Source organism: Dipodomys spectabilis, unplaced genomic scaffold (assembly GCF_019054845.1).
Source record: "Dipodomys spectabilis isolate Male_0828 unplaced genomic scaffold, ASM1905484v1 ptg000120l, whole genome shotgun sequence".
NCBI classification, from domain to species: Eukaryota; Metazoa; Chordata; class Mammalia; order Rodentia; family Heteromyidae; genus Dipodomys; species Dipodomys spectabilis.
The window spans coordinates 3,374,885-3,400,121 of NW_024870797.1; the positions used below are offsets into that span (position 1 = coordinate 3,374,885).

Below are 25,237 nucleotides of genomic sequence, written 5' to 3' on the forward strand. Positions count from 1 at the left end.
ACATGATCAGTGCTAGAAAATCAGCCAAGGCCAAACAAAATACAAGATAAAACTTAAGCTATAGCCAACAATGACAGAACAGAATTTCCATGATTAAGCAAACATTGATTAAAGAACAGAAAACTTTTAAAACAATTTTGGTAAGGAGCCACATTTTGTATATGAATTGAACAGCTAGAGAACACTGGGGTAAATGAAGGTAGTAAGCTTTGGTGGAAGAGTGGGGGTTGTAAAAAAACCTTTGTCTTTTGCTGGATGGGTGTTAAATAACAGGATTTACTGAGAGAACTGTCAGAGGGAGGAGTATTTACCTGCCCTACTCTGTGTCAGCTACATAAGCAGGAAAGTAGGCACAGTAGGGGTTTGTTTAGAGGATTTAGAGTTTGTTTGAGGATAGACAATTTAGTGATTGCAGAAGGAAAACTGTAGTAGTAGAGAAAGGCTTAGAAGAGAGGAGAAAAGAGACAAACAGATGGAGATAATCCAGACAAGAAAAGTTAGAGGATATGAATGAAGGACTTATAGCAGAGAAGGACTTAGTGAGCAGAGCAGGACAAGCCTGAGAGGATTTTGGAGAAGGAATAGAAAGGGGGCTTGGAAGTAGTAGATAGAAGAGAGGGGATAGTAAGAGGATGATGGAAGAGGAAAAGGCACTGGTCATCACACAGTGTTCCCTGTGGGGAGAACCTTAGAAAGAGTAAGAGTAAAAGGTTTGTTGAGGGGTGGGCAGGAGGTGGGTGGAGGGGATACAGATTAGCTTATTACATTGTAAGAGAGTTTTGAGCCAGGGCAGTTTAGCCTTGAGAGAGAACCTAGAACACAATTTTTCAAGGCAACAAGCTGAGACTAGAGAGAGAGATAGGGAGGTGGAGCTGTACTTGAAAATGGAGGCAATTTAATGTAGGACAGCCCAGGACTGTTACTCTGTGAGGTGGTAGGACAGTCCATTGACTTGTGCCCCTTTTGTTGACTTTCAGGATATTGTTATAGTCGTGGTAGAGTTTGGGAATGAAGGCTAGTGAATTGAGTGTGAAAGAGTGCTTGGGGGTAGGAGGAAGCCACACTGTGGCTGTGTCAGTCTGGCAGAAGAATGGGCCTCCAAGGTTGCAGATCTCCTGGTGAGAAGACAACTAACACAGGGGTGATTCAGAACCAGGCTTTTAGAATACCTCCAAACTATGTGCTCCCCTCCCCCCCCCCTCCCGCCGGGGATGGGGAGAGCACATTCACCAAGATAAATGTTAGGCCCTGCCAGAAAACCACACAGACATCCAGGCCCAAAAAAGAAAGGTTTATTGCCAGCAAAGGGACTGTAAGACTCATTCTCACAAAATTAAAACAAGTGAACTATATAACCTTCATGAGGCTAGGAGGCAGGGACCTAGGTGTGGAGGCATGGACTAGGTTTCATCATGGTTGGCTAGGATTTATGGCTGCTGCCCAAGTGGCAGATAAGGAGTCTGTAGCTGCTCAGACTTGAAGGTCACTTTAAGGTAAAATGCAAAGAGGCCAAGTATTCACTGCCTGTAACAAATAGGCCTAGTGTTACCTGGGAGAAGAACTTGCTAAGATATAGCCAAGCTAAGATATACCCATTGCATTAACAGCTCCTTTTTTTGTAGTATCATGAAGGCATGTCACTCTGTGGTTTCCAAAACCAGTTGCCAGGCAACAAATTATGTTTATATTTTAGGCACATAAAAAGTGCACATAATGATATGAACTCCTGGAACATGGCATCACTGAACTTAACAATTACTCTGTAACCATATGTACCCATTCCAAATCATTTCACTTTTCTTTTCTGTATGTAGAACCACCCTGACCTGTGATCCTGAGTGGTTTAATGTAACTTATAAAAATAATTTACTATACCTAATTTCCTCATTTACTTTTACTATTCAGGTAAAGGAAGTAAAACAGTGCAGAGGGAAGAAAGAATTCATCTCATGAAAAGAGTTGGCATTTAAAAAGCATGGAGAAGGTAAGTAAGAGTTAGGCTTCTTTTATTAATAATCCTTTTATTGCTAATGTAAACTTTGATTTTTAATCTAAAGGATCTTCTTTTTGAAAAATTTGAATGCTGTGACTTAAAATCAGTGATCTGTGCTTGTTGAGAAGCACTATATAACCTGAGCCACATCCCTACCCCTTTTATTAGACAGGTAGACTCTTCCTTTTTTCAGTAATGATCCTCTATTAATGCTTTCTGTGTACCAGGGTCATAAGGAAGGACACCCATTTTTCTTGAGATTGAAGGAGGCTTGCTAACATTTTGTTCAACCTAGTGGCAAAACTGGAGTTCTATTATCTTCCTGGTCTTCACTTCTTGATTAGCTGGTTTATAAGCAAATTCATACCATCCCACACATGAAATTCATCAGTCATATTTCTAAATTTTTGCCTATTTTAAAATATTTTCGGTTTTCATTATCTATAATTCTGTAGAAAATTTACATATATATGCATAATTTTGTCTGTCTCCATGTCTCCCTCTTCCTCTCTCCTTCTTTCTCTCTGTCTTCCTTTCCTTCAAACTCTCTTCCTCTTCCTCTTTCTTCCTCTCCCTCTTCTGTCCCTCTTGCTATTTTTTGCCAGTCCTGGGGCTTGAACTCATGTTCTACATGCTGTCCCTGTGCATTTTACTCAAGGCTAGCACTCTGCAATTTGAGCCACAGCTCCACTTGTGGCATTTTGGTAATTAATTGAAAGTAAGAGTCTCAGAGATTTTCCTGCCTAGTCTGGCTTTAAAATTATGACCTTCATATCTCATCCTCCTAAGTTTCAGATATCAGCCTCATGAGTAGCTATGATTAAAGGCATGAGCCAACATTGCCTGACTAATTTCTCTAAAACACTGAGGTCCTGCTAGATGATTTCTTTTTACTTTTTTTTTTTTTTGGGGGGGGGGTTGGTCGCGGGCCTGAACTCTGGACCTGGGCACTGTCCCTCAGCTCTTCAGCTCAAGGCTAGCTCTCTACCAATTGAGCCACAGAGCCACTTCTGGCTTTTTCTTTTCTGGTAGATGATTTCTTGGTAGTATTTGTGTCTATTGATATTTGTGGAAGAAAATGATTGATAAACATAATACAAAAGTAAATTATCATAAGATGCTCTTGTTTGTTTATGCAAATGCATGAGACTCTGTGAGGAATGTTATAGTCAGTAACCCTTAAGCATATTCATGAGGAATAATCCTAATTTGCAGATTACCATACAAAGAACCAGTAAACATTCAGGTGAAATGCTGCATATCTGGGTTTCCAGTACTCTGAAGGTTAAGGTAGGTAGACTTAAAGTTTTACCCTAATCTTGGCTACATTGAGATGCTCTCTTAAAAATTTAAAAAAAATTATTGTCAAGGTGATGTACAGAGGCATTTCCATTATATAAGTAAGGTAATGTGTACATTTCTTGTCAACCTTCATACACTTTCCCTCAGTTTTCTCCTACTTTCCCTCCCCCCCCATCCCTCTCTAAGTTGTACAGCTCATTTCCAATATCTTGTCTTGTACACATTGCTATGGTGTTGGTTCCCCTTCCCCCATGTCGTCCTTTGTCTCTCTATTCTGTTGTTTCCTTTTCCTTCCCTAATTCAAATAAAAGTATATACAATACAAGGATACCAAAATCAAATACATTAACAACAGAGGATATATCATAGGAGGGAAGAACACATAAAGAAACAAAATATAACATAGTGCATATTAAAAACAACAAAGAAAAACCTCTTGTGTCCATGTCTCAGAATTCATGATCCTTAGCATCATTTTATATGGGCATATGTACATAAATATTGAGATATTCTGTTCATCAGTAAGATTATCCTAGACACATACTAATTACTGCAAAAAAGGGATACCATGGAATCTATGTTTTTTGTGTCTTGCTTACTTCTCTTAGTATGATTTTTTCCCTAGTCTTTCCATTTCCTTACAAATGGGGCAATGTTATTCTTTCTGATGGAATCATATAATTCCATTGTATATAGATACCCCATTTTCTTGATCCATTCAAATACTGAGAGACATCTGGGTTGGTTCAATATCTTAGCTATGGTTAGTAATGCTGCAATAAACATAGTTGTGCTGGTAGCTTTAGTATGGCCTTGTTTGTGACCATTTGGGTAAATGCCCAAAAGTGAGATTCCTGGGTCATAAGAGAGCTCCATATGTAGACTTCTGAAGAACCTCCAATCTGCTTTCAGGGGAGTTGAACAAGTTTACCCTCCTACTGTCAGTGCAGTAGCAGTCCCTTTTAACCACACACCCTCTAGAATCTGTTGTTATTTGATTTTTGATTATTGCCATTCTAACTTGGGTGAGGTGGAATCTCAATGTTGTTTTGATTTGCATTTCTTTTCTGGCCAGAGAAGTTGATTATTTCTTCATGTGATTATTGGCCATTCTTATTTCCTCTTCAAAGAAGTCTCTCTTTGTCTTTAGCCCACTTATTAATGGGATGATTGTTGCTTTGAGGGTTTTGGGGGGAAGGGATTTAATTTTTGAGTTCTAAGTATATTTTAGATAGGAGGCCCTTGTCTGTTGTATGGTTAGTGAAGATTTTCTCCCAATCTGTGTACTTTCTATTGATCTTGCTAGCTTTGTGCTTTACCATGAAGAGGCTTTGAAGCTTAATGCATCCATTTCTCCAAACTTTCTTTGATTTGTTGTGTTTCTGAGCTTTTATTAAGTAAATTTCAGCCTGTGCCAAGGAGCTCTAGAGTTTCTCCTATTCTTTCCTGTAATGTTTTCAGGGTTTCTGCTTTTACTTCTGAGTCTTTGATCCATTTTAGGTTGATTTTGTTACATGATGATATATAAGGATCTCGATTTAGTTTTCTACAGGGGTTTAACAGATTTTGCGAGAATCATTTCCCAAAGAGGCTGTCTTTTTTACATCCTAATTTGTTAGCTTCCTTATCAAGATTAGGAAGCTATAAAACTGTAGATATGTTTCTAGGTCTTCTGTCCTATTCCATTGGTTCTCAGGTCTATTATTGTGCCACGACCAAGCCATTTTGATTATTATGGCTTAGTAATAGAGTTTGAAGTTTGGTATTGATATTCCTCCCTCAGTGTTCTTTCTGCTAAGGATTGTTTTTGCTATTCAGGGTCTTATTTTTCCATATGAATTTTTGAATTGCTTCTTCTATTTCATTAAAGAATAAGGTTGGGATATTAATGGGTATCCTGTTGAATTTGTAGATAGCCTTTGGCAATATTGCCATATTCATGATGCTTTTTTTTATTTTGCTTTTTTTATGGGTCATGATGCTTGAACTATGGACCTGGACGATGTTCCTGTGCTATTCAGCTCAAGTCAAGAGCTCTACCAGTTCAACTATAGGGGCACTTGCTGTTTTCTGGTGGTTAATTGGAGCTAAGAGTCCATGGACTTTTCTACCTTGGCTGGCTTCAAACTGTGATATTCATATCTCAGTTTCTTGAACAGCTATGATTACAGTGAATAACCACTGGTTCCCAGCTTTAAAAGATTTTTAAACCAGGCAAAATATATTAAACTACACACACACACACACACACACACACACACACACACACACACACATGTATATATAATTTAAAAGTAATGTGGGACTTGCAGAAACCTTGTTATATCAGTACAACAAAATCCTACTTTCTAATTTGTCCATTTTTATAGTATTTTGTCTTTTTTCTATCTGTATGTCTAGTTATTTTAAAATCTCTTACAAATGATAGCTCTAAATACTTTGAAATGGAGGCATAGATTCCATTGTGAGTGTGTGTATGTGTATATATATACATATATATATATAACACATTTTCTTGACATCTCCCCATTTGTTAGGAAATGGAAGGAATTGGAAAAAATTATATTAAGTGAAGTAAGCCAGGCCCAAAGAAACATAGGTCCCATGTTTTCCCTTATTTGGAATAACTAGTATATGTTTGGAACAAGCAGAAAAGGTCAAAAGCTATGTACATTTGACCAGATAAGATGATATCAGGTGAAATGAACCCGTAGATAGGGACACAAGTGGTTTTATCTTTCTTGCTATTGTTTCTAGAATATTTATAATATACCATGTGATTGTTTTTGTTGCTTTGTATGTTCCTCCCTCAGAGTATAACCCCTGTTTTCACTGTATTTGATGTTGGTCTAATTTGGGACAGGAAGGGAAAAACAAAATGTTTAAATAGAGATATAGGTTGACGCATTGTAACAATGAGATGTACAAGACACTATGTTGAAAAACAAACTTCACAATTTAAGCTGGGGGAGTGTAGTTGTGGAAGTGGGAGAGAAGGGATGGTAGGGGGAAAAAGAGGAGGCAACAATGCTTGATAGGAAATGTACTCATTACCTTGTTCATGTAATTGTAACCCCTCTGTATGGATTTTCACAGTAAAAATATTATTAATAAAAAATACTTTAAGATGTGTTTCCTAATATATCCTAATATCCCAATATATCTTTTAATAACTAAATTCAAACTATTGTCATTTAACTTTTCACATGATGATCTACATTGTAGTAACTGTCTATCCTTTAATAATTTTCTTCCAGATAAGTAGCCACCCAACTTATGTAGTTCTGAAGGTAAATTGAAATTTAAGTTTACTGGATTAAATTAATTAAACTGGTGGATTAAAGGAAAGTTCAATTTCATAACATCAAACAGCAGTATATTTATAATTAATGAAATATATACTTAATTTTCCTTAGGTGTTTCAATAACTTCTAGTACTTTAATGAAAAACTACATGTTTCTTTGCACAATTCAGTAGTAATTATATCACAAATAAGAGATAATAAAATATTAATGCTTTCAATCATATGGAACATGTTTTAAAATAACTGAAGATGTATATCTATTTAGCCTTTGCTTTCTTACTTGGATCAGATGTTAATTTAACAGTAAACTATCTTCTTTTTCTTTTCCCATGTTGCAAAACCTAGAGTGCCTGTATCCTCAACTAGCTATCATAAAAGAAACTCACTGCCATGTAGCCAACTTTGTTATTTGTCCTTTCTGATTAATTTCTTGGCTAACTATGAATGGACCTCTTGGGATTATTTCTCATATTTACTACTATGTAGGTTTTATAATATTTTATTTCCCTTTCTTTCCCTACTTTTTTTTTTATCATATACATCGCCCCCAGGATGGATACTGCTTCTATTCTTAACAGTATCACTGTCAAATGATGAAATTGAGATATTTTGGGTACTATTTTAACTCAACATCTGCCACATTACCTAGGAATAGTGTCCTTCATTCTTAAGACCTTAGTTGATAGTGTAGCAAACAAAGAAATTAATAATTCATCTATTTGCTCTTTCTCCATGGCAAAGTCACATAGTACTGTGTGTGTGTGTGTGTGTGTGTGTGTGTGTGTGTGTGTGTGTATGTGTGTGGTGGTGGCATTGCCCAGGTCCTAGGATTTGAATTCAGGGTCTGAACTTTCATGCTCAAGTTATCTGTCTACCCCATGAGGCAGACCTCCCCTTTTTTCTTTTGTTAGTTAATTGCCTCACCACTGCCTTGAATTTAAATCCTTAGCTCTCACCCTACTAAGTACCTAGTATTATAGGTGTGAGCACCAGAACCTGACTAGTTGGGTTTATTTTTAAATGAAACACTGATGTTTTAAAGTTAAGCATAAAAGTGTAGTCAATATATTCATAATGAATAAAGTATTTATAGTAAGACGGATATCTTGTCATGAGAAAAAAAATTGTTCTTGGATATTGCATGATTTTGTGTTTTACCTATTGTAGAAATATAATGGTAAAAATACAGAGTGGGACAAATCAGTAGGTAAACATTTCTCTGACTCTTTTGTGTGAAATCACAATGTTGTGAACTTGAAGTAGGGATAGCAGAGTAGAAGATAATCACTTTCTTGGTCTATGTTTACATTTTGTGAGGGCTATCTTTACATTTTTCTGGTCTAACTTTACTTTTTAGAAATAAAATTTACTTTGATTCAGTTAGGATTTATTCTCATTGAGCAGTATAAATGATTACATTGAAACAAATGTTTTATAATACTTCTCTGTCCTCACAGTTCTAGGCAGAAAACCAGAATGTTTGGAAACAAATGACAGGAATTACTTTATGATCTTATTGTTGGTACTGCTGATCTCAAGACTGCCCTTGTTCAGCAGATGCTCTAACATGTGAGCCACACTCTTAATCTTTAGATAATTTTCAGGTAGGTTCCAGTATTTTTGCCAGGTGTAGCCTGGGACTACTGATCATTCTACCCACGTCTGCTCCACTGATGACATAACAGTGTATAGTTCAGTACCTGGCTTCTTTATTGAGATGAGGGCTAGGTAACATTTTGCCTATACTTTGCTCAAATCACACTTCTCCTAGTGTGTGTTGGCTTCATTTATTAGCTAACATTACCAATGAGCCACTTTGCTTGGAAAGCAAAATGCTTGGATACTGTTTGCAAAATTGAAACCAACATGTATGTATGTGGAAGTAATAAAAATGTTAGGTATAGACAGTTGGAAGCATTTAATTTTAATTTTTTTGTTACCTTTAAACTAATGTTAAGTTTTGTTCCTTACTTCAGAGAATGCATAAGTACTCAGAATGTTGGGAAAGGGACAATGAGAAGTAATATGTTTTGGTAGTGTAAGAAGATTATGCCATATCAGATTAAAGTTGAGGAGAAAGGTGCATGTATAGATTTTCCTTACCTCATGGATTATTTTTGTTGGTGGTGGTGGTGTAGTGGCCTTTGAACTCAGGTCTGCTAGCCTAAATCCTTATTTTCCTTAAATATAGGTTTGCTATAAAAGTAATTTCTTTTAAATATGAAGGAAGGAGTGACATTGTGTGAAGAGTATTCATAACCTTACTTAAGAAATGAAAACCACTGTGTAACACCTGAATATTAACAATAAAATTATACTAAAAATAATTTCATTTACAGTAAGAGGAAGAAAATTTGTGTGATGTTTTCTAAGTGATACAAGAGTTGTGGAAAGCAAATTAAGAATATCCTTGATCATTCTCATTTTCTCCGTCTATATGTATTCCTGCCAGAAATATTAGGCATGTAACACTGAGGAGATGATCAGATAAAAGAAATCTATAAAATAAGTAGTCTCAAGTGAATTAAATGTTGGCTGTAAGGGTTTTAAAAAGGCTCAAATTGTTTTAGATGAAAGGAGACTACAGAGATTACTAGAGAAGTCAATGTACAATTTTTTTCATTTCAGGGAATAATAAGGGATGTTAGTAAAATCTGTATATATAGTACATTAGGTTATAAATTCCTTAAAACACTATACAAGTTTATAAATCAGATTTTGTTCTTTTTAAAAAGTATGTATCAAAAAAATAAAATAAAATAAAAAGTATGTATCTTATATAGGTACGTATATATTTTTATGTAATCATTGGATATGTATTATAAATAATCATAGGACATATATTGTGTATATATCCTAGATATATATCACGATCTGATTTTATAATACATATATTATATGTCAGTGACTTGCAGAATTTTTTATCTCTAGTACCACTATTGTTTTAAACACTAGAAATGTGTTTTGTTTTTTGTTGGTATTTTCCATCAGTCTCATCATAACTTAGTATGTTAGATACATTTTTTAAATTCTTTTAACTAACAGTTGTTATATAACCTGATAAATCCGACTACTTATGCCTATACTTTGTTGTAGTGGTTGAACTCTTTCCTGTTGTTGGTCATAATTCTCAAAGTGTTTCTGATAATTTGCTGACAAGCATCTTTTACTTGAGATCTTCCTTGTAACCTGAGAATCAGCAGAACATGGATAAAGGACTAGTGTCTTTTAGTACATTCTATAAGCACACAGGTAGAAATTGGTGAACAGAAATGTCCTTTGTGTGTGCGAGAGAGAGAAATCAACCTTTCCTTGGCTACTTTTGATTTGAGACCTGGATGCAATTCCATATTCTCCTAAAGAAGAAAACAAAAGTGCAGTGAAGACTTCCAAATATTTTCTACCATAAAAGCAGTGAAAAATCTGTCCATACATACCTATCAGGCTATGTGACTGGTCACTTCAGCTGTATGAAGTTGGTTTCTCCTCTTTCAAATAGAATTTCAAGTCGATGCCAACCAGAAACAAAATCACCTTAAATACGAATGAAGGAAATTATTTTAAATGGAGCTAATTACATTTTTTATTTTATTTTCAACTTTATTTATTTTTTATTGTGAAAATACCATACAAAGAGGTTACAATTACATGAGCAAGGTAATAAGTCCATTTCTTATCAAGCATTGTGCCTCCTCCTTTGTTTCCCCTTACCATTCCTTCTGGCTGTATTCATAGTTTGAAACTACTAGGGGTAGTCTACATCCCCTCCTCTTCACAGGAACTAGTGCTAAGGAGATTTAGGCAGTTGTGTAAGGTGATAGGGTTTTGGATCACTTCCTAGGAAATTTAAGAGAAACAGGAGAACATAATAAATGGCTAACAAGAAAGCTAGAGCAAAGGTCCAAATGTACTTATGAACATGTATGTATTTGTGTAGGTAAAATACTGCAGGGGTGAACCGGTGGCTCTCATTTGTCATCCTGGCTACTCTGGAGACTGAGATCTGAGAATCATTTCTCAAAACCATTCTAGGTACTAAAATCCTTGTGATTCTTATCTCCAGTTGACCACCAAAAAGCCAGAAGTTGAACTGTGACTCAACTGGTAGAATACTAGCATTGAGTAAATAAGCTAAGGCACAGAGTTCCTTGTGATGGCACATAAAAAAGAAAAGAAAAGAAAAGAAATGTGAAGCATGGAAGAGAAAAGAACAAGGAAAAAAGGAAGAAAGTAGGAAATAAAGAAGGAAGTAATAAAGGAAGAAAAAAGGAAATGATGGGGGATAGTATGGAAGGAAGAAAGAAGAAAAGGAGGGAGGAAATGGGAGGGAGGAAGGAATGGGAAAATTCTTCAGTGGATGTATGTGGGACCTGATGTAATAACTGAATCATGACTATATTTAAAGCAAGCTATGCCAGCATTAGTCCATCTTGATTTTCTGCCTTGACACCAGAAAATATATACTAAGATCTGAAGATAGTGAGCATTCCTATAAAGTTTGTATGGAGACCATTAGTTTGGTTCCAGTTCATGGAATCATGATAATTGTCTGAGCTATCTTCTGAGGTTCCTCATGTGTTAGAAGCCCAGACACATGTGCCACCAAACAGCATCCTGAATCTTGGTGTCCCATAGATTTACATAGTCTTTCCTGGTTTATCTGGCTGATGCTAAGCCAGAGGAATGGGATAGAGATGGGAAGGAAAGTTCTAGACACAGTGATTTTGGAAGTGGTTTTATAAATGGGAGTGACAGAAGTGAGTGGCCACACTTTTCAAATAGGAAAAGCATAACGCAGGGGATGAGGGAAATGACTTGAAAGTGCCTCAATGCTGTCAGACAGAGTATTTGATAAAGGACATTGAACTAATATCACAAGTGAAAAGGAAACATAGGCATGTATATAATATCCATTATGTCATATTTTTGAATTATCTTCTGCAGGCAGAACTCAGGTGGTGAACAAGAGAGAAAAACCCTTGTTCTCTTATGATGCTCTTTCCAAGTGAAAGCAGGGTGGAAAGAAAGCAAAATGACAAATCGTTATATCAAATCATTATATCAAAAAACAAACTTTAAAACTTTGGCAGAGGTTGGGGGGGAGATGGGAAGGGGAAACAAAAGAGGAGGCAACGATGCTTGACCAGAAATGTACTCTTTATCTTGCCCATGTAATTGTAACCCCTCTGTATGGTATTTTCACAATAAAAAAAAGAAAGAAAAATGAGCAACATCTTCTGGTTCAAAGACAATATGGTCCTAGAGGAATGCCAATGAAGAGGATGATGTAAGGAATATATATCACAGAAGGAGATATAACTTTAAACAGAGAAGGTGGAGGCAGACCAGATGGAGGATGTATTTGTCTCAATCTAAGTCCTGAAGATAGACAAATTAGCTGCCAAAAATAATTAAGATTAAAGTGCACCTTGAAGCTTTCCAGCAGTTTTGAAGAGATGAAAGGTGAAAAATAGCTAGTGGAGCAAGAAAAAGAGTGTTGGGATAGTAGGAAATGGAGGCTTGCTCTTGTGGACCAGGCAACCACATGAATGGTTTCATTGTTATGTACACTACAATGACTTTTTTTCTCCTGTGAATTAGTAAAATATCTAGAGACACTACAATTGCAGTAGCAACTACCAGAAGAAGAAAAAATGTGTCTTAGGGTAAAAGTTGGTAGAAGGAGATGGAAATAAGTTTCCCAAAAAGTTGAGGAAGGTTGGAAAGGGGTAGAAATAAAGACCATGGGGTAGAAAGATAGAAATGAAGTTTTGGGACACATCATTGTTTAGTTGGTGGTAGGTTGGGAAAAGGTCGCAGAAGGTATCTATAACTGTTTCAAAAATCAAAGGAGCTCAAAAGGGATTAGACAAAAATTGTATACTACACACACCTCATCCAATTCAGAAAGAAGAGAAAAGAAGGAGGAAACAAAGAAACTGAAAAAAAATATGGTAGGTATGTTTTATATGAAGACTGGTATTCAAACTCAGCTTACCCAAGAGATTCAAATCAAAAGTTTTACTATAAGTAGATTTTGCCATGAAGAGCTTATATTAAAAAAAAGATGTGTTAGGCACCACTAACTCCTAGCTTAACTGGAGTCTGATAAATGAGATCATGATTCAAACCCACACTAGACTAAAAAGTTCATGAGGATTGAGTACAACAGGGAAGGGACAATGTCCAGACCTTGAATTTAAGTTCAATTTCTGTCTGTGTGTCTGTGTGTGTATCTTTATTGCTCTCTCTCTTATACTGTACACACACACACACACACACACTCATAACACAAAGTTACATGCATAATGCACATAAAGGTACACAGTATTTCCCCAACAGTTGACAACTTAAGGAAAGCAGTTTACTCTTCTTATTGGGTCAGTGTCATCCAATCAGGTAGGAAGTTTTTACCACATTCCTTAGAGATAAAACATAACATCTTTTAGAAGCTTCTCACTTCTCTGTTGATGAGAAATTACCGTTGAACCAATGATATTGAACTAGGAAATCAAAGCACACTAGGAGTAACTAGATATGGCAGTGAGAGGACCCAATGTGGCTCTGTGTGTGTGTGTGTGTGTGTCTGTGTGTGTGTGTTGGTCAAGGGCTTGAACTGTGGCTGTCATGTGAATTTTCCCTCTCAGGGTGACCACTTGATCCTCAGGTCTCATCCTCGAAAGTAACTAGAATTATAGTACTGAAGCAATTGCTTTGATAGTGTCACAGTACTTTACAGAATCCACAGCAGTTAGGCGAGGATATGTTTGCATAGTTAGTTCTCACTAGGAAACCAGCATCCATTTCATAGTGATAATTTTCTCATAGGCAGGATTCCAGCAATAATGAGATTGAGATGGGAAAAGAGAATAGCATCATACACAATTACCCAAAAGCTCCCATTTGAAAAAGTTTTAATTCTTCATCCCTGAAAGTTGAATGAGATACAAAAAATACAGAGAGATAAGCTTAGCAACAAAATGATGTATGGTAAGAAATATTTTTGAGACTTTACCTAAGTCATGATCTATCCACTTTATATTCCACACAATGTTGTGATCATAGGTTTACAGCCCTCTGGCAACATGTCCAGTTTCCCTTCCTGGTGAGAAAGACTCCACAGAGGTTTATTCTGTCCTGGATTGGTCTTTGTCTGAGATCCTCCCAGCCAATTACCCTGAATTAATTTTTCAGATAGTTTCTTATTACCTATTCTGCCCAGACAGGACTTGAGCAGTATTCCTGTCATCCCCAACCCCTCAGTAGCTAAGATCACAGGCTGCACACCATGATGGCAGAGCTTCTTGAGTAATTTATTTCACCTTCTGAAAGTCCAATTATTCATCCCTAGGCTAGGAGCACAAATTAAAGAAGCATGTAGGAAAGGGAATACTTAGCTTTTATTTCAGGCATTGGATACTGATCAACTGAGTCAATCACTGATTAACTGGGAAGATTCTGTGCACTAAGATTTTCAGAGTGGTAAGGACAAAAGTCCTTTTGTAATGACATAAGACTACTTATCATGGCTTAATTTTGTCTATCTGTGTAGATCTATTGGAGCTGCAATGTTTGAAGCTACACAGATAGGAAAAATAACTGAGGAAAAAATATTTGAGATGGAGGAAGGATAGATGTTCAGATGTGCAGACTCGGAGACCTCAATCATAACTTTATTGAGGGAGCATTCACTGAGGAAGTTGAATTTAGGTCCCATGATGGTTGAGCAAATTGCTTTTCAAGTATTGTCTCTTGAACGTGGTAAAATTACCACGTTCCATATTTTATGTCTCTGAGTCAGATGAAGATAACTATTTTGTTTCCCTGACTTCTCCCAGAAAGCTTTGGAATATAGGAGAAAGTAACAAATTCAAGTCTCTTTGGTGAACTGAGGGTGGAACTTCTGTTGTAATTAAAGGATATCTCTTTAAGGAAGAAATTTGAGGAAGAAAGGCTCCTTTTAAAATATTTGAAACTGTTACTATGAAAAGTCTAGTTCAACAACTTTATGGATTTAGTAAAATTTAGCAAAGATCTGCTTTTCTGGTTTACTTTGTTGTGAAAGAATAGAAGCCTCCATTTTCAGCAACGCGTTTACTTACACTTTTTCTCTTAAACCCTTATAGATATCTTAGTTTGTATAGCAGCTTCATATGTTAGAATATAAAAGTAAAACCATATTAAAATTATAATTACAATTTTTCAATCATTTTAGGATTTAAAGATTAACTAGCAACTTTGAATCTTACCAATGAACTCTGAATAAAACTACTTAAGAAGGAGGTCATTGTTACTATAAAGACACAACATGTTTTTCACGTGGAGACAAAAATATTTACATATTTGTTTCCTTCTAAATACATTTTAAGAAAGTAAAGCAAACATGCATCATTAGATGACTTTACCAATTGTGCTAAATTGTAGTCTCTGATGTCATCAACTAGGTTTGACACTAACTCTTGGTTATTAAACTGTCCTTATATAACTTTCTCTTTTGGTTTCAGCTGCTGTGTTACCATAATCCAGATTTTAAGCAAGAATGTTTCCAACTGTTAGTAAGAATAAAAAGAAGAGTCAGGATTAAAAATATTCCTCCAGCAACTGCTTCATTAGTTCCACATATGGGCAATCAGCAGGACCTTAAAGCAACAGGTAATGTGCATCCTTCCCAATTCTGAGTTAGTTGCTGAAACCACAGTGACAAAACTTGGAAGTCTGCAGAAGGGCCAGAATTTTTGCACTTCTCCCTTTCAAAGGCTACAGTCAGGACAAAGAGTAGATTTTCTTTCCAGATCAACCTTACATTCCATCACTATTTTTCTTTGTTCTTTCATTCTTTTCCATGTGTAATATTCTGCTATTTTATATTACACTGTTTTACCTCTTTTGTTCTCCTTCAAAGACCTACCTTATATGATAAAAGAACCACAAGTGAATCCTAACACACCACCTTACTAACATAGTTATCTGAATTAATTATAAACACAATGAATCATAAGACCTAATAATCAAAGATGGGTACGTATTTTGGGATGAACAGAACAACAATTAAGTAAAACTGAAAAAAAAGGACTAAAAGGGAAAATAGTAAAAATAAAAATAAAGAATTAAGAAAAAAGAAGTCCTAAAATAAAAATGATAAAAAAAGAAAACAATTTTTCAAAAAAATTTAAAAATTGGTAGAAAAACACTTCTTGGACTTTTCTGAGGGGTGGGAGATGAATCTCCTTTATCCCCTGTGTCTGCAAACAGTCTCTTGGTGGAGTCTCCAGTTTGCTTGTTGTATTTGGTTTTCCTGTGGGTTGATTGGTTTCTAAAAATAGATTATTTGAACAGGCAGAATGAAGCTCTGGCTTACCTGAGTCTTTATGACCCTCTTCCCAGGCTACTGCAGTAGGAAGGTTCTGCTTTGAGTTTCACAAAAGAGGGAGATGGATGTTTCCTCTAGCTTGGAGTTGATGTGAGTAAGCTAGATTGTGGGTAAGGTTGAGGCCTCTCAGCAATCTTAGCTTTACCCTGAGGGGCTAGCTTCTGAGGTACTCACTCAGCCCAACCTGGAGCCATTGTTGGTATTTATGTGTATTGAGTTTCCAATTGTTTTTCTTTTACCCTTCTGCAGCTGCAATTCCTGCCCTGCTACAGATGGTTGAGGCAGTCTTTGGCTCTGTTTATTCAAAGAACAAAACACTCCACCCTGGGCTCAGATTTTTCTGTCTTGGAAGGGCAACATTCCTCTGGGGTGGAGCTGAGCACCACAGATCAGTTTCCTTTGATCTGTTGAATTGCTCACATTATTTTCTTCCAACGTCTGAGTTACATGCTAGCTCCTCAAGCTGAGATACTCAGATCCATGTTCAAAGCTACCCCTGGCAGAAAAATCTTTGAGATTCCATTTATCAACGAAAGAGATAGAAGTTGAATTATTGCTTGAATGAAGAGAACCGGCCTTGAGTGGACAATTTAAGAGCCAGTGCCAATGCCCTGACTTCAAATCCCAGAAGTGAATGATAATTGACTTTAAAAATTCTTGCCAATATTTGTCAGCTGCTGCAGTGCTGCTTGGCTCCTGACAGCCAACAATGGCTGCTGGGAGCCAAGCAACAGCAGGGTTGCTGGGATGGCAGTACCAGTGGCATCCCAGGTTACAAAGGGTCCCTGACACCTGGCCACCCAGCCATCAGCACCATGCAGGGTACATGCAAAGCACTGAAGTTGAATTTTGCAAATCCACAGATCAAGTCTACAGCCTGATTTACTTGGAATCCCAATATGACAGGAGTCCAAAATCCACACATAGGCTAGAACACACATTCATTAGGAAAACTGAACATTTCCCCCGGGGAACACTGTAATTTCACTACAGAGGACTTAAGAGACCTTGGAGAGATTGGAGGAGAAGTGAATGGTTCTGTCAACAAAATGACCCATAAACCAAATGGGCAGATAATGGCAATAAAAACCTTAAACAAAATGAAAAGGTGCAAAAACAACTTCTTTTGAATTTGGATGTGAGAGACCAAAAATAAGTTCATCAGTAATGAAACTATAAGGACAACATCTGTCATCTGTTTACTGGAGGAGAGCCTGCTCCAAGACAATATATCAATATCAGCACAGTCCAGGAGGTCAGACTGGCCTGACTGGTCTCTCCACCCAACTCTGTCAGAAAACATTTAGGACAAGACATAATTCAACATTCCTGTGGTTAGCCCCACTAATCCAACCAATCACATAACACCACACAACCAGTGCTGTAATGAACCCTCCCTCTCCTTCATATTCCCTATAAAAACCCTGCTGGACAAGGGGTCGGGGCTCACAATTTTGGATCAGCTGTGTCAGGGAAGATTTGTGAGTCCAGCTCGAGCTGTAATAAATGACTCCCATGCATTTACATCTTTTGGGGGTTACAGCCTGGTACTAGAGATGCAATATTGCAATGTATTGAGTAATTGTCCCTATATTTTTCAGTTTTAAGGTACACTCTTCAGAGAGGGTGATGTGATCTGGATGCAACTCATCTACCTCATTTGATAAGCTTAACAAATATGCATATATTATATTAGATGATGTTAGAAAAAATTTAGGAAAAGCACTTTAGCAACGGTGAAAGCACTCAACCACTTAAAAGAAAACAAAATTTATTCACCTTCAAATATCCTTCTAGCTAGAAGTGGAAATATTAAGCTCTGTGACTTTAGCATCAATGGATAGCTTGTTTACTCCATGTCCAAGACAAGGATGCTAGATGTAGGCCATACATGGCATCTAAGGCAGTAGACCTGACCCTAGTGCATCTTGACAAGGCTACTGAGATGTCTGGAGTTTGGGAATCATATTGTATGAGATGATCACAGGACAATTTCTTTATCCAAAGTGGAATCATTTATTTGATCAGCTAACATAGGTCATGAACTCTGAGGAGAGGGAATTCTCCCCAAGTTTCACCAACTTTGTTAATTTTGTTAACTTGTGCCTTACAAAGGATGAATCCAAAAGGCCAAAATATAGACCTTCTGAAACTGTTGTGCTTAGATAGGGACCACCAAAGACCATCAAGGAGCAGATTCTGATGCAAGCACAGGAGAGTAGTTTATTGCAAGCTTGAGCCTGGACTCCCAACCATCACCAACACAGTGGATAAGAGTTGAGAACCCTGACTTCCAGTTTAGCAGGGCTTTTATTGTGATTATAGCAAGGGTAGGGGGTTTCCAACTTAACATGATTGGCTTACAACTAGGTAACTAAAGGTTAGTAAGTCTTGTCACACTCTTATTGATTAGTGTAATTGATTATTCTTGACCAATTTTAACAAATATTTAGTAAGCATATTTTGCAACCACAAGGGATGCTGTCACTATTTGTTTTAAGCAATATTTGGGGTCTCAAAGCTCTGGGGACTTTCCGCTCATTGGCTGTTATTAGGGGAAGTTGTGAGTAAAGTACAATTAGGGTGTATTTGGCATAGGCTGCAAATAGGCCTTGTCTCAAATTGAAGTTTTGTACAAAATAATGTTGAAGTTTTTCACAAAATGATGGTGATTGTTTTGCTATGGCCCTACAAAACATTCCTTTATTTTGACATATGAAGAGCATAGCGTGAAAGTTGCATGCTATGGATGTAAAATACTAGATCAAATACAGCAAATCCCTGCTCTCCCATATATGTTGATTGATACTGCTGCTACATCTGAATCTAAGGAAAGGGCTAAGAGGAATCAAGATGTAAAGAATTTTCATCCTATTTTCACAGGTTTTTAATTGCTCACCAAGACAGTATGTATAGTAAGATTGGTGTTTGTGTTTATCATGAATATGTACCCAATCACCTAGGATCTGCATCTCCATAATGCCTGATCACTTGCACCGTGTTTGTGCTGGTCAGAGAGACCCATCCTGTTCTTTTGTGATGAGCCTACTCATGATATGTGGAAGCTGTATGATACAGTTGTTAATTGTGATGAGATCACATCTAAAATCCATATCTAGACTTGAAACCTGGAGATGTAGCTATGGGAATAGGGATATTGTCTTGTGACTTCTAGTTTCTGGAAGGGCACAGCAATAGATATTTGAACATATAGAGACTCCTAGGTTTGAGTGACAAGAAGAGTTTGCACAGCCTATGAGACATATTTCCTTTCTGGAGCTGGAAGACAAAGGAGGGAGTTTACTTTTGCTTTCCCAAGTGAAATAGATCTGCTGATTTACTTGATACTCTATTGCCTCACTAGTCCCTAATGATGTTTAGACACTATGTGCTCAGCCAAATTCCTGTTTAAAATATCTTTTAAATTAGATCCAATTTATCTTTACCAAATGAAAAAATTTATGTTGTGTTCCAGGAGGTTCTTCTTTGCCAGTGCTTCTATTGTTCATTGAGAAGACCCCATGTTTGCCACTTTTCAAAGAAGGAGCTGATCCTAACAATTTTTCCTTCTTGGAAATCAATGTGCTGCCAACTTCATGTTCACCAGCAACAATTTTTCCATTCAGCAGGTTTACCAGCCATGCTTTCAATCTATCTTCAGCATTATTCTCTAGTTCATTCTGGGATTGCTCTGTAACTTATGTGGAGATGGTGTTGGGGCTTGTTAACTGGCCATATTTCTTGTTTCTGTGGTTAGTTCTACCCTTTTGGAGACAAGAATCACACTGGTGTGACAGTAGGACAGTCTTTTATGACTAGAGCTAACCCGGTGTCTTGTAGGTTTGAGAGTTATGGATGGTTGTTTTCCTATTTAGCTCTCTTTTCTTTGCTTGGAGAGGGATATTGTGGCTTCTGGGTTGAGATTATATGTTATTGTAACTTTTGAGACAATCTGGGTTTAGCTGATAAGTATTTTGCTCAGAGTTAACATGTACTCAAAGTAATCAAATGGAACCAATTTTGTAGTCAAATATAAAATCAGCTATAATTTGGAACAGATATAAACCTTTAGGGATCAATGGGCAGGAGCAGATGAAGAACTGAAGGGTTAGGATTGGAGAAATATGAATTTAAGTTCAGGAGAGAATTTGTATATAATGATAGTAGAGGGGTAAGAACAGCTTAGGGGAGGGGTATATGTGGTAGGAGGAGAATAATGACCTTATTACCAAGTGTAAGAGGTAGAAAAGAATTTTAAGAAAGATTGTGTAGGGAGTAGCTTAGAGATCTAAATGAAGATAAGAAAAAGAAGTTACATATAAGTGTATTTAAGAGACTTGCTGAGATTAGAAAAAGATTACTCAGATATTATTGGAAAGTTGCTTAATCTAAGTTAACTCCTGTATGTAGAAGGAAGCCTTACTTTGTGTATAGAACTAGACAGAGTAGCACTGATGGAGTAATAGTATAATGTAGAGAGAGAAGAGAAGGAGAGAGTGAGAGAAACAGAAAGAAGAAAAAAATCCTTGCAAATCCCAAATCATGAAATACATAAGTAACACTTAGAAATGAAAAACAACAACAAATGATCAGACATAAAAACTATGAAAACAAAATAAAAACAACAATAAAAAAACTAAAGAATGTTTTTTTCTGGTTCTTTGGGGGACTTTTAGACTCCCCATAGTCCTCAGAGAAAATTCCTGATGGTGCCTTTCATGCCTTGTGGTAGTCCATTTTCCTTGTGGCTTGGTTGGGAGAAGATGGACTTTTGATGGGGGAGGATGCCTGCTATCTAGAGTTCCAATCTCAGGGAGTTTGAGGGGTTTCAGGATTGTAGACTGCTATCATAGGCCTGTGTTGTGTTCCCAGGCTTTCCAAGGTAGCCACAGGGACATTAGGAACAGACCTTATGTCCATGTTCTGTTCTGGTGTGATCCCTCCCTTTGTGAAGAGGGTTTGGGCCAGAGCGATTTGGGATCCTGCAGGGAATTGCCACCACAGTCAAAGCAAACTCCATGAAAACAGAATAGAAGAAACCCTAGTGCTCCTTGGAACAGGCCAAAATTTTCTTAGTAGAGACTCAGAAGCAAACAAATCAAAGAAATGTTGGACAGATGGGTTTGCATGAAACTGAAGAGACTCTGTAAGGCAAAGGACATAGCTAGCAAGATTAATAGAAAGCCCACAGACTGGGAGAAGATCTTCACCAACCATGTAAGAGGCAAGGGTCTCATATCTAAAATATGTTTAGAACTCAAAAAACTAAATCCCCCAACAACAAATCCTCAAGGAAACAACTGCCCAATTGGGCTAAAGATACAGAGAGACTTCTCTGAAGAGGAAATAAGAATGGACAATAGACACATGAAGAAATGCTCAACTTCTCTAGCCATAAAAGAAATGCAAATTTCTGGGGTGAGATTCCACCTCACCCCAGTTAGAATAGCTATAATCAAGAAATCTAGTAACAACAGATGCTGGAGGGGATGTGGCCAAAAGGGAACCTACTGCATTGTTGGTGGGAGTGTAAACTTGTTCAAGCACTGTGGAAAGCAGTATGGAGGTTCCTCACAAGACTCCACATAAAGCTCCCTTATGACCAAGCAATCCCATTTTGGGGCATTTACCCAAAGGATCATAAACAACACCATACTAAAGCTACCAGCACAACCATGTTTATTGCAGCATTATTTATCATAGCTAAAATATGCCCTTCAGTAAATGAATGGATCAAGAAAATGTGATACACACACACACACACACATACACACACACACACACACACACACGAATTCTATTCCTCCCTCAGAAAGAATGACATTGCCTCACTTGTTAGGAAATGGAAAGACTTGGAGAAAATTATATTAAGTGAAGTAAGCCAGGTCCAAAGAAAAAAAGGTCGTATGGTTTTCCTTGTTTGCAATGACTAGAACATGTCTAGGAAAAGCAGAGAAGTTCAAAGGCTATGTACATATGACCAAATGAGATAATAGTAAGCAAAATGTACCCCAAGACAGGGATACAAGTGGTTTTTTTTTTCTTGCTTGCTAGTGTTCTTAATGTACTTACAATGCACTATGTGATTCTTTTGTTTCTTTTGTATGTTCTTCCCCCTTAGTATAACCCCTGTCCTCACAGGATTTGATGCCAGTGTTCTGCACCTTGTATATACATTTTTGAAGTTTGAGGGGAAGGGATATAGGGGAACACTTAAATGGGGATCCAGGCTGACCCATTGTGACAATGAGATGTATGGGACATTATGTTGAAAACAAACTTTACAATGTCCAGGATGGGAGGAATTAGGGAGATGGGGAGGGAAGTGATGGTAGGGGAAAAACAAAGGAGGAGGTAACAATGTACTCATTACCCTACTCATGTAACTGTAACCCCTCTGCAAAATATTATATGTATATATATAACATATATACATATATATATACATATATATGTACATATGTGTGCATATCTATATCTATATCTATATCTATAAAACTCCCCCAACAACAAATCCTCAAAGAAACAACTGTGCCATTAAGAAGTGGGATAAAGACTTCAAGACAGACTTCTCTGAAGAGGAAATAAGAATGTCCAATAAACATATGAGGAAATGCTCAATTTCTGTAGACATAAAAGAAATGTAAATCAAAACAACATTGAGAGTCCACCTCACCCCAGTTAGAATGGCTATAATCAAGAAATCTAATAACAACAGATACTGGAGAGGATGTGGACAAAAGGTAATACAACTGCATTGTTGGTGGGAGGGTAAACTCTGGAAAGCAGTATGGAGATTGTACACAGATCTCCTATGACCCAGCAATCCCACTTTTAGGCACTTACCCAAATGACCACAACAAGGCCCATTCTAAAGCTACCAGCTCAACTATGTTTATCAAACCATTATTCTCCATAGACAAGACATGGTAACAATCCAGATTCCCCTCTGTGAATGAATGGATCAAGAACATGTGAGATATATATATATATATATGTATATATATATATATATAAGAATTCTATGCCAGCATCAGAAAGAATGACACTGCCCCACTTGTTAGAAAATGGAAAGACTTGGAAAAAATTTAGAAGGGGACGGGAAATAACAAAATGCTGAAACAGAGTACAAGTTGACCCATTGTAACAACGATATGTACAAGATATTATGTTAAAAATGAACTTTATAACTTGGAAGGGGGGAAGAAGTTTGGGAGGTGGGGTGGAAAGGGATGGTAGGAGGAAAACAAAGAAGTGGATAACAATTCTCGATAGGAAATGTAGTTATTACCTTTCTCATGTAACTGTTAACCTTTTGTACAGTATCTTTTCTATATATATATACATATAGTTGTGTAAATATATATAAAGAATACCATTTAAAAAATTATTAAAATGTTAATATAACAAAGAGAAAAGAAGAAGAGGTGAATATTATTAACATATGTTATAAGTACAAATGGAAATGTCACAATGTAAACTTTCATAGATACTTAAATGCACAATTGCGGAAAAATTAGAAAGATGAACTTGTTCACAAAATTAATTCATTAAGAACATCACCATAAATTGTCATGCTCATTTTAGAGAACATAACAAACAGTATACAGGAAAATGAACAATTATGTGCTTTATATTAATAGCAATTGGAATGTCAATCCTGACTGATGATACATTTTTTTACATTAAGTATTTTATTGTATGCCATTGCCAGTTAACTTTGTGAAATAGAAATTCATGAAAATTCAGAGAGGTAGATGTTAAGGACTGACATTGAGTAAAAGTTGGTATTTTATGGCACGTGAGTTACAGAGAAGGTTCTGTACAGGCTTCAACTTTCTTTTGAATATTCACTGGTTCATAGGAAATAGTCTGGAGATCCTTTGAAAGATTTACTGACTACAAAAAGAAGCAGACTTTCTGGGGTCTGAAGGGATTTGTACTTGAAGACACTCCAGTCAGCAGTGGATCATGTTGAGCATTCTGCAGACAGAATTGTTTCAAGTCTTCAGCTGCCTGAGAAACCTTCATACGGTAGAGCCTGGCCTCCATCCAGAGCTGCTGAACCACCTTCTTCTTCGCGGCGACACTGGAGGACTCAGACATGGTGCACAGGAGCCGAGGCTGACACGTCGGAGTGTGGGGCAGTGGGTGGAGTAGCTGCTGGGCCAGACCTGATGATGCATTTCTAATGTATCATATGGTTAACACAGAACTTTTAAATAAATGAGAAAAGAATGATTTACAGTATTTATCTAAATCTATTAGAGACAATTATTACTGTCTGGAATATTTAAAGTAACAGAAACTATATTTTGCCAGAAATGCATGTACCACTAACAATTACGGAAACAATTGTGAATTATGCCTTCAAATTCAAATGCTTTTTAATAAATATTTGTGTCAACATGATGAGAAGGCATATGGGTGGAATTGATTAGAGATGATAATTCTATTATTTCTGAAACTTTAGTGACTTACTGAATAATAAAGGCACAGTAATTTTTAACCAGGTAGTTTTATAGACTGGCCAATATAAAGACTGAGGTATTATCCAAACCTGTAAGACAAGTTATTGTGCACTAGTTAAAAATACAAATAATAAATAGCAACATTAGCTATATCTCTTCACAAACTAGATACATTATTTGCCCACTTAGGGGGAAAAACCTGTCAAGAATTAGGGAAGAAAGGGTATTGTGGTGGCACTGCAGAAATCCAAAGCAGTAGGGCTTCAAGTTCAAGGCCACTTTGGGCCATTCCCAAACAACCTTGTGCTACAAAGAGACATCTTCTTTCATACACTGTGTAATTTCTTTAAAAAAGAATGAATAGACTAGACTTAGGGGCGTAACTCTCTGTGTGTACAGATTTTGTCCATTATGCAGGTCATGTGTTCAATCCTGACCATCAAAAAGAGATCAAGCAAAAATTCAAAAAATATTCTAGCACACAGAAATTTTTGTAAGTCATATGCAAAGCCATGTGTGAAGTCAGATGTGAAGCCTTGAAAATATAAAATTTCAGAAAACATATAGATCATTATGAAATGAGACCAAATAACACAATTGGTCCTTATGCTAGTTCATTATGTAAATATGTACTACTTACCCTTCAAAAACACATCTTCACCACTCAGTGTACAAACATATAGGTCCTACCATTGTCTGAGCATTTGTGTTGCATATTTTTTATATTAAAATCCACCCTTCCACCCTTGTCTGATGCCAGTGACTCATGCCTATAATACTAGCTACTCAGGAGAAT

General features: G+C 36.8%; 1 protein-coding gene and 1 pseudogene across 1 annotated transcript; one reads left to right on the forward strand and one right to left on the reverse strand.

Annotated features, from left to right (window-relative positions):
* The first annotated feature begins 1,975 nt into the window (after window positions 1–1,975).
* LOC122115530 lies at window positions 1,976–20,992 on the forward strand (annotated as a pseudogene).
* A 2,809-nt stretch (window positions 20,993–23,801) lies between these two features.
* LOC122115548 (guanine nucleotide-binding protein G(I)/G(S)/G(O) subunit gamma-5-like) lies at window positions 23,802–24,076 on the reverse strand. The gene has a single exon (XM_042689037.1). The coding sequence runs from the start codon at window positions 24,074–24,076 to the stop codon at window positions 23,870–23,872; it is 207 nt and encodes a 68-aa protein (XP_042544971.1). The 3' UTR covers window positions 23,802–23,869.
* Window positions 24,077–25,237: the final 1,161 nt, after the last annotated feature.